The sequence below is a fragment of the Opisthorchis viverrini genome, assembly GCF_000715545.1.
Source record: "Opisthorchis viverrini unplaced genomic scaffold opera_v5_490, whole genome shotgun sequence".
NCBI classification, from domain to species: Eukaryota; Metazoa; Platyhelminthes; class Trematoda; order Opisthorchiida; family Opisthorchiidae; genus Opisthorchis; species Opisthorchis viverrini.
The window spans coordinates 213,685-223,312 of NW_008752148.1; the positions used below are offsets into that span (position 1 = coordinate 213,685).

The 9,628-nt window shown below is 44.4% G+C and overlaps 2 protein-coding genes across 2 annotated transcripts; one reads left to right on the forward strand and one right to left on the reverse strand.

Annotated features, from left to right (window-relative positions):
- Window positions 1-438: 438 nt before the first annotated feature.
- Window positions 439-8,768, reverse strand: T265_11372 (hypothetical protein; the record flags this gene model as incomplete). Its single annotated transcript, XM_009178008.1, has 3 exons — window positions 439-1,680; window positions 8,298-8,447; window positions 8,492-8,768. 3 exons carry the CDS (start codon window positions 8,766-8,768, stop codon window positions 995-997), a joined length of 1,113 nt encoding a protein of 370 aa, XP_009176272.1.
- T265_11371 (hypothetical protein) lies at window positions 1,912-7,208 on the forward strand (the record flags this gene model as incomplete). The annotated part of the gene is made up of 3 exons (XM_009178009.1): window positions 1,912-2,177; window positions 3,196-3,280; window positions 7,110-7,208. The coding sequence occupies 3 exons, from the start codon at window positions 1,912-1,914 to the stop codon at window positions 7,206-7,208; spliced, it is 450 nt and encodes a 149-aa protein (XP_009176273.1).
- Window positions 8,769-9,628: the final 860 nt, after the last annotated feature.

Consider the following 9,628-nt stretch of genomic DNA (forward strand, 5'->3'; position numbering starts at 1 on the left):
GCGCTAAGACGAACCACGTTAATCCTTTCACCAGCGAACAGTGGGTATGTTCGAGTGAGTGTTCGGCCGCTGGTTTCGACGGGGCCTGTCATACATACATGTAGTTACTGCTCCTTGTACACCAGTAGGTATCCGCCGACCCAGCCTTGTAGTGCTTGGCTGGTAACCCTAACCTTGACCTTTAACATATGATCAACGGGTAAGTCTTTGGTGCAATTGAATGCGTTCTGCTGAAACCCTTGGAAACGGTATCCATGTAATAACTCAATTCCTTCGTAACCTAACAGCAACTCTCAATTGAACCTGAAGCCACAGAAAGTGTTGCCACGACATTCTGCAACCTCTATTGGTAGTGTCATCTCTGCGCGGTGCGGAATTCACCTTGGCGAATTCAGCTACTAAACCATACTGTAGCCAGTGTTCAAAAAACGCGAAAAACAATAAGCGGTTTCTTCATTTGACTGGGACGCCGTAGGCACATATTACACTTCAACCATGAATTTCATTCAATGGTTGGGAACCGCCCGAAAATAACGCAACAGATCAGCGTTTCGAGAAAGAGTAAGCATAGAAGGTATGATTAGGACCATCTAATTTCTTCAAAATTTCGTGAGATTGAGAGCACTAGATGATTTCTAGTTTTTGTTTACATCAGTTGAGCGATCAGATTCAATTTATTCCCGTCGCGTTCGTACTAGAAACAGGTGGCGAATACAGCAGGACAGTCTGCTCAAACCCTTCAATCAACTACATCACAGAGAAGTCAACGGCCTGGACATCCCGTATGTTGCGTCATCCCACGGCAAAATATGTACACATTCTCGTCCACTGAACACTGAGCACAACATCGATTCCACTTTTGAGACAAGAGGATTCAAGCTGTGCACCGTGATTACTTAGGATATCAAAGAGATTTGGTATGACTCGATTAGGAGAACAAAATCGTTAGTACATATTGAAAGTACTGGAACTGTGACGTGCGAAAAAGTAGTGGTTAGACAGTAGAGTCCATTGCAACTGCAGGATGAAGATGAGTGTAGGATCCTTGATGTGAAATCGGTGGATACTGTCGATTCAGTGAACTACTTGAACCAGGGTCTCGCCGGATGTTTTGCTGATATGTCGCCGATGATCCTGCACCGGTACCTCCGGATTCAGCTGCTCTTGCATTTGCTGCTAAAATCGCAGCTTGCTGAGCCTCAAGCGATTGGCGCAGTTTTGCCGAAACCGTTGCAGCAGACGTTCCCTGAGCCGCGGTACCCACAGCTCCAGGAGCAACTGTTCCCCGGCTAAGTGCGCTCGCAGTTCCTGGCACGATCATTGTGCTGCCTGGTCCAAACTGGGAGCCGGTTGGTGGCATGGTGAACAGGGAGGGGACGCCTCCTCCCAACTTAGAATCAGTGGCTGCAGCCACATCGAACCCAGAAACTGACCTCGGGTAGCCATGCTTGGCGTTGACATCTAGGAGTTTCTGTCTGACGGAGGGATCCTCCATTTTGATACGACTTTCCACGGACAGAAAGTGAGTGAGTAAACCAAAGAGGCAAAAGACCGTAGCGAATCCGGACAACACTGCAAACGCGAAACCCCATGAAACTTCATTGTAGTCTGAGCGTGGCATCCACTCTCGATCCTTACTCATCACGCCCACGGCAGTAATGATGACTATAGTACAGCATACTGTCGGAAAAAATGGACAGTCAACAAACATATGAATATTTTGGATGAAATATGTGAAGTATAAATGAGAAAACAAGCCACGAACGCCTTTGAAGAAAAAAATACCCAATCTCTATCTTCCTTCGGTCAAAATTAGTATCAATCTCGCCCAAAGGCACCCAAAACGATCCTTTTCGTGAAGAAGCAAGGCTGGGGCTTTATAAAGCACGAGAACATTGTTTATTCCGATTCATGAAAACAAAGGTTGCTACTTTCGCGCAAACTTACATACAAGCTCAAGGGAAAAATACATCTACCCCAAACAGTCATCCTGCTCAAACTTTGAACAGACGAAAAACTCGTTCAGTTGTAGCGCTTTTTCGGTGCCTAGCTGCCATGCCATCCAAAGGAAGCACGAGGGCTGGGATACTGCCAGGTTGCCCAAGTCTAAACAGGGGAAGTCGAGAGGCAGAGGTCCGCTTTCGAACCACGGACATTCCGATCAGTAAATTCGCGCTGTAACCATTTGGTCCATCTCACCCCCAACAGAAAAGAAGCCGAGAAGCTAATACAAGTCAACCAAAGGACCATAATGATTTTTCCCATGAAGCTTGGCTACCGGTAAAACGGATACGACGAATTTTTGTGAATGAACCAAATATAACCAACTAGAAATCCATCAGCCATCTTATCAATCAAATATATCCAAAATGCTCCCATACAGTAACCTATCATCCATTTTGCATTTATCATAGCTGTATGTCCTGACAAAGTTCTCTAAACTGGGTAAATTGAAAAGTCATTTATTGGAAACACAATTAATTCGCTCATGAGCTGTGACCCGAGAGTGAAGTTTAATGTGACCCAGTTGAGAAGAACGTCAACTTTCAAGGTCAAGCAGCAGTCCGATTGATGTGGTGAGCTTCATGGTGTCCAGAGACTTCGGGTGGCAAAATACATCATTCTGGCTGTCGCATAACAATTTACAATCAATTAAATGGTTCTTTAGGACAAAAAGCATTTTGAATGACGTCTATCCGGCCATTCTGACATGGCGTGCACCCGACTTTCAGATCGTTCACATACACAGATTTTGTACCATTGAAATGGATAAACAAGCAGCGCCAGAATGATAATGACAGTGGACCCTGAACCGATAGCTGTAACATTAGGATTTATCATCCGCTTGGTCATAAATCTAATCAAGTGAATTTCTTGCGACTTCGTATGTGAAAAATACCATCAGCAACTTTAAATGAGGGACGGAACAGAAACTTTGACCAGGTCAACGAAGAAGTCGTTCGACAAGGTCTTCCATTCCTGTTGGCAAACAGAAGATCGGTGATGCTAGCCCACTATAAAAGCCGTGATGCCTTTCATGCGGCAAATTGCAGTCACAATTTTGTCATTAGTCGGTGCTTCGACTCCCATCAGCTTCTCGCGTTGTCAGTGATAGCTGGTCCCATTCACCGGGTTTTCACACACAAATACTCTGAACTGGTTGGTTTACGTTGTCACTTTCTTTTTCCCTAATAGATGGGCACAATCCAAGTGGGTTCCTCATAAATCCATTGAGCGATACTCATCACCCCCTATAGTGAGCATCTATCGTGAACTTGAGGTAAATGGTTGGTTTGCAATCCATGGGGGAAACTGCGAACACTTCAATCATTTTGTTGGATAGGAAATTGTCCCTACCTTGGTCTTCTGTCAAAAGGAATAAAGGGGCCTTTTGAAAGACAGGAGTAACGAACAGTTCCATCTCACACTTGTTCGCGGTGAAATTCTAATGAAGTGCATAAATTATGCATGATGATTCCGATGTCTCGTAAACTTCAAGTGTTTCGCACGTGCCGCAGGTTTTTCCCTTGCTTCTTGTAAGCTCAGCTAGTTGAATGGGCCGAGGAACGTGTTGTTCTTTCCTAATAAGCGTAACAAATCGTTCAGCTAATCCTGGAAATCTAAAAAAACTTATCCAGAGAGATCAAAATATGACATAAGCTGAATTCGTTCAAGATATCAAAACTTTCTGATAAACTAATCATGATTTATACAGGTCTTATTCGAACCACCTGCAAATAATTTTAGCAGCTACCGAAGCTACTGGTCGTAATTTCCGAACTCATCACGTGTTTGTCACTTTTCCTATTTGTAGTTAGTAGGTTTATTTCCATATCAAGCACGCTAGAGATCTTTTTTGTCATTTTGTGATATGCCTTTAAATAGACTGTATAGTAGCAGATATGTTTGTATGCTTCTTCTGATGGGGCCCTTATTGAAATCCTCATTATTGAAGCCATTATTCGACACTTTATGTCACATTCGACTTGACCGTTAGTCATTCATTCGTTCTAAACGAAATAGTCCAGCTAATGTCAGGATGCGTCACAAAACCAGACAACTTCCGGATCACCAGTGCCGTCCACTTAACAATGTACAGACAATGTACAGTGTTTACTAGGACCAATGGAAGTGGCGGTATGTTGTCACAACTCCTGATTGTTTATCCTAATCTTTATCCTTTCGAGAGAGGCAACAACTCTGAAGGTTAAGCCAAAGTCACCTCATGGTCAGGGGGTAAAAAGAAATGCCAAGTAACTTCCAGTTCCTGGAGCAAGTCAATTATTCATATTGCCTGCTCAATCAGTTCCACTGCTTCAATACCCGGCGGGCAAGGTAAATTTTTCACTGGTAGACGAGATCTTTTTTTCAAAATGAAGAAATACCCCTCGGTCTCGTGTCACGGTTCCTCTCTGGTACAATTTCTCACTCATGTCGGATATGAGATTTATTTTTCAGAATGTCGCAATGAAGTGGAGCCGGAGGCATCGGTGTTGCAATAAAAATAAGTTGAGCTTATCTCGGCTGAATCACAGAGTGCGTATTTCTTCTTCATAGGACCCAAAGAATCGTTCAGGATGATAAATCAAGCTTTTCACGTTTAATGTTCATGTTAGTGTAATAGTCTTACATCTGGTGTTTTCGGTGCCCAACGTCACCATCTGAGTTGATTAGCAAGGTAATGTATCACCTGAATGTGTCCAGGATTGGCGTGAATACAGCCACTGCTGGGACGGAGTTAACGTGTGTAGAGATGTTACAGAAACGGCAAGCTCGCAGACTGTAAACTCAATGACAGCAGTCCAAGTAATTTCTTTGGCCTGCTTCTTATCCGGCCTTGTGAGTCTATATAGACGGTGCATATTGTTGTTTGAGAGGCCGAGCCGGTAGGAGTCGTGGTTACAACGAGAAATTTTACCAGGCTGTGTCTAGTGGCATTCGGTCAGAAGGTTCAGGCTCTTACTAGCAGGGTAGGTAAGTTAGCTTTTGGTTTGGGCAAAGAAAACGTAGAAGTTTTATCCTGTCGCAAGGGTCTGGTTGAAGACGAAGATTAGAATGCCACTGCGACCTAAAGGTGTTCGCCAGCTTACAACACAATAACCAACTCCTCATGTGTCGGAACGAGGCAGATTAGTCGTGGCCTGCCGGACCCTCTATATTGGGCTGACTGTTTAAGGTTTGTAACTTGCACGCAATTGATTAAATTAAGAAGTGTTCTTGAAGGGAAGTGCCACTAGAGAGGCAGTCCATGTTGGACAGAACGGCTAAGTCTACCATAATAAGACTGTGGAAGTAAAAGAGACGGACTACATCACGAGCGGTACACAGTGAGTCTTCTCCTGAGAAGTATGATTATTGGAAGGGCGGTAAATAAAAGTTACTAAGAAGTTGTTTTGTCACGAGATGTATGCTGCAGAATAACAGTTCTCCAGCGAGCACGGTCTGGAAGTCAGTGAAACAGTGTGGCAAGGTACCTCCATGTTACAGGGATAGATCTTTGCCTCTTGAGTGTCGATCATTTCCTGATGATGAACAAACTGGAAGTGACATCTCGGTGTCGTGGATATCCTTTTTGAGTCAAATTGCCGTGATCGCAATGTGATCTTATTGCACTTGCTGTTGGCGACACAGAAGTTCAGCACGCTTGCTACGCTCGGGTGACAGCAACTGATGGGTCTAGATGTAAAGAAGCCCAGTGTGATAGGGTGCTTTACAAATGGTGATTGAGAAAATCCAGCTGACATTAAGTCGGGTGCTGAAAGATTTGCGACTTTCTGTAGGGCTCTGTGCCTGGGGTAATTTATTGTTGTGGCCGAGATGAGAAGAACTGGTTTTCAGGTGACGCAAATCGATGGTTGCTATTTCAGGTGTCGAGAATTTGGACAAGAGACTAGTGTGTCTCACACTCTCTTCTGCAGTTAGCGGACGTTGGCAGAGGGAAAATCGTGTATTCTGAGTGACGTTTTCATGCACATCCGCGTAAGTAGTTGACTGTATTTTGGGGTCTACAGCTTCGGAACTCCGTGGATGCAGAAGACGTTTTGTTTCTATCAGCTATGATCAAGATATGACATACGTGTGACTCTTTCGTTCGAGGGCATGTGGGGTTAAACCTTTAAAGGCATCTGTCCACGGAATAGATTAGCCGGCAAAAGAAGCGTTTCATCATTTTGAACGGACTTCTGTTGCACGAAGTGGCTTCATCTCCCAGACATGATTGATTTTTGAGCTTCTTGCAAGCCTAATCAATGCAATCCTTAATTTTCGCACGGATTAGCTCAGTGAGCCCTCTCTACGTCTTTGTCGATGGTGACTGAAAGTGAAGACAGTTCTGGTACGTTCAAGCACACAAGAGAATCGGGATGCTATGCGATCTTTTCTCTGGTACATTGATATGAGTGCCTGGATTATTAGTGTTCCCTTTGGGGGCCTACTTAGTTTGATTTGGGTGGGGTAAACTAGGGCTGCCAAATCGTTGGATGGCAGGACGCTATTAGTTTATTGAGTCAGAAATCCTGCAGCAAGACCGGGTTGGTAGTAAGTCTGCTAGTGGTTCTGAACAGTTTGCGTATTTCGTATGCCGGTGAGCTTGGTTCAGTTATTTGAGGGTGCACGACGTAGGTGCAGGTGAACTCGCTGCGCAGAGTGCCTAAAGGTTCCTCGTGGTCAAAGGAATTGACTGAGACCTGTCTCGTCAGAAGACTCCTTGGACAAGTTTAACGGCAAAAGCCATTTCCCGCGTTTTTGGGGTGGTGATGAAACATTTCTGTGTTGAGGCTGGCACATACTTGACGGTATCAGTCAGCACAGAGAGAACATTCAATCCCCTAATTGAGTTCTCGCAGCGGAAAGTTCGATATCATAAGCCAGTTGCTCGGTGGCTGTTGACTAAGCACAGATGAACGTTTCAACTTGATGAAGCCAGCATTTTTAACATCCGATCCTCCGTTGGTAGTTTTCTTTAGAGCACTACGTTTATGGTAAGCATTTGTTGAATTTTTGGCTTCTGCACAGAGCTAAAAGTTGCCAACCTGTAGGAAATCCTCCAGTTTCACGAATTTTATCTCATTGAAGGAGCCAAGAAACGCGCGCTCTGTCCCGTTTATTAGAATGGGTCACTGTTTAGCAGACAAGAATATCATCATCATCATCAACGACAGCATGACATCAGTGCTCAACACCAATGCTTCACTGCCGTACAGCCATGACTTATTTGAAAGCCTTATTGTAAAGAAAAGAATAAAGGTGGATGGGGGAGGGACTTAGTGCTAGCTTAACACAATCATTCCGAGGTGCCTACACCTCCAGAAATTCACTCAGGCAATCTGGACAGAAACTGACAACAAGAACGCCACTGACATCGGGTGCCAGCCATATCTTGTAGTGTCTCCAACCAGGCACAGTGAGGATCACACGGTCCCCATCCTGGAAGGCGAGTAGAACCGACAGCACCCAAGCGTTTCGTGATCTCCTTCATACTCCTCTGCCAGGTCATGGGTTGGCCACCTCTCTGTTTACGCCACTCCGAATTGGGCATGGAAAACAGTACTCTCTTCGGCAAACGATGGTTCGGCATGCGTAAAACATGTCCCAACCAACGCAGCTTCTGGTGCTGGACACATTCTTCAATGGAAGTACCCGTTACACAACCGAAAACACGCTTTCTAACTGCCTCGTTACGGATTCGCTGACACCAACCCACACGAGCTATGGTTCTGAGACAACGATTGTCGAACACCTGAAGACGTCTCAGGTCCGCTGCTCGAATAGGCCAAGTCTCACAGCCATACAACAAAACAGCCCGTACTGTAGCTTGATACACACGTCCCTTCAGATTCAGGGATAAACCATTCTGACGCCATAGGTGTCTCAAGTTAGCAAACGCGGCCCGAGCCTTGCAGATTCGTGCATTCACCTCATCTGTCACACTGCAATCAGAACTAATACAACTTCCAAGAATATGCCAGGTGCCATGTTTGACACCAAACGTAGCACCTCATCTAATTTGTTTCCAGTATACCAGAATTCAACTTCTATTACTCCGGCAGTTGCTCTGCTGATTAGCACGCGAAATCTCACCTGCTGACAGACAGCGTCAGTACATGAATCTTTTAGCGCATGGATCCATGCATAGCGTCATATCGATATGACGCTATGCCAAGTACCTACACATTTCCAACCCGGACAACCACCAAAGTTGGTGCGGATAAAATTAATCAACTTCCTAAGAAAGGAATGATAGTCTTCCACTGATTGAGTATTACGTAAAACTGGAAGTGAAATCATCATCAACTTACGACTTGTAGCCTCGAGGCAAATTATGGTGATTTTCGGCTTCCTCTCCCGTGTTCCATAAATCTCGCACAGAGTCAGAATTACGAAGAGCAGTCCAAGCAGGCTGCATATGAGTCCAATGATTGAAAGTATTTGACAAGCATACAGCCATGCTGCAAACAACTAAATTATTCCCTACCCGATGCACTGCACTTACGTGGATTTAACCAAAAACGAATGTACTTATATTCCGGATAGTAGATGTACCAACAGCCTTCGTAGGCCTTGGAAACGTAATCTTCCGGAAATATAAAATTGTGGAAGCACACTTCCCATAGGCCGAGCCTTTGAAAGCCCTGATTGTTACCATATTTTGCGACTATCCAGTAAGGCGACACGAAGCTTATTATATTAAGAATCGAAGACAAGAAGGCGCAAGTCACAGCAATGACAAATGACGCCCGAACACCGTGCTTCCTTTGTGTAGGCAACATTTCCACGGTTGGCTTTTGAACTGGTACTATTTAGACCACATGTATCGATACAATAAACAAACAAAAACGAATCAAAACCAGGATCGGTAGGTGTAGCACCTGATAGTAGTTGCCAACAGCTGAAGCGGAATTTTTTCCTAGGCTACTGGAAACAAATTCAAAAAAATGTGTAAATTCAACACGGGTGGTCAATGAACACGGAGGCTTTAGTTGGCGCTAAGTATTCGCACAATGAAGCTGAATATTCGAAAGCTGTCACGTGTCTCTGATGCACCAAACCAATCAGAAAATTGAGCCCGGAGTAACAGTTTAAGCTTTTGAGCCCCATTTAGGCATCACGGAGCCTCAGCGATGCTGGGAAATTATTCCACCAGACTTCCGCCAGAGGCACTGGATAATGAAATTTGGTGAGTTGTAAAAATATGAAAGTAAATTAAAATGGTTTTTGGTTTAAAGACATATGTGACAAAATGCAACATTCTCACTCCATTCGTAAAGATTTTGTAGCTTAGAGCATTGTGCAGCTAACGGACCCGCTTTAGTCCATATTTCGTCCTTCCTCTCTTTTTGGCGCTCGGAATTCCGATAATGGAATTGAATTTTCGAAACCTACGACATGTCCCGGGTGAGCTGAAATAGACAGGCAAGTGAGTTCGGAGAGCCACTGTAGACTTTTGAGCCCCATCTAAGTATCACGGGGTCCCAGCGATGCTAGGAAGTATTCCATTAAGTTTTTCCCCCAGAGCACAATATAATTTGATGAGTTGCACAAACACGATCTTAAATCAAGACGGCTTCTAACACCACTACATGCACAACAAAATGAAACATTTTTGCCCAAAACGTTCTATTCCATTCAC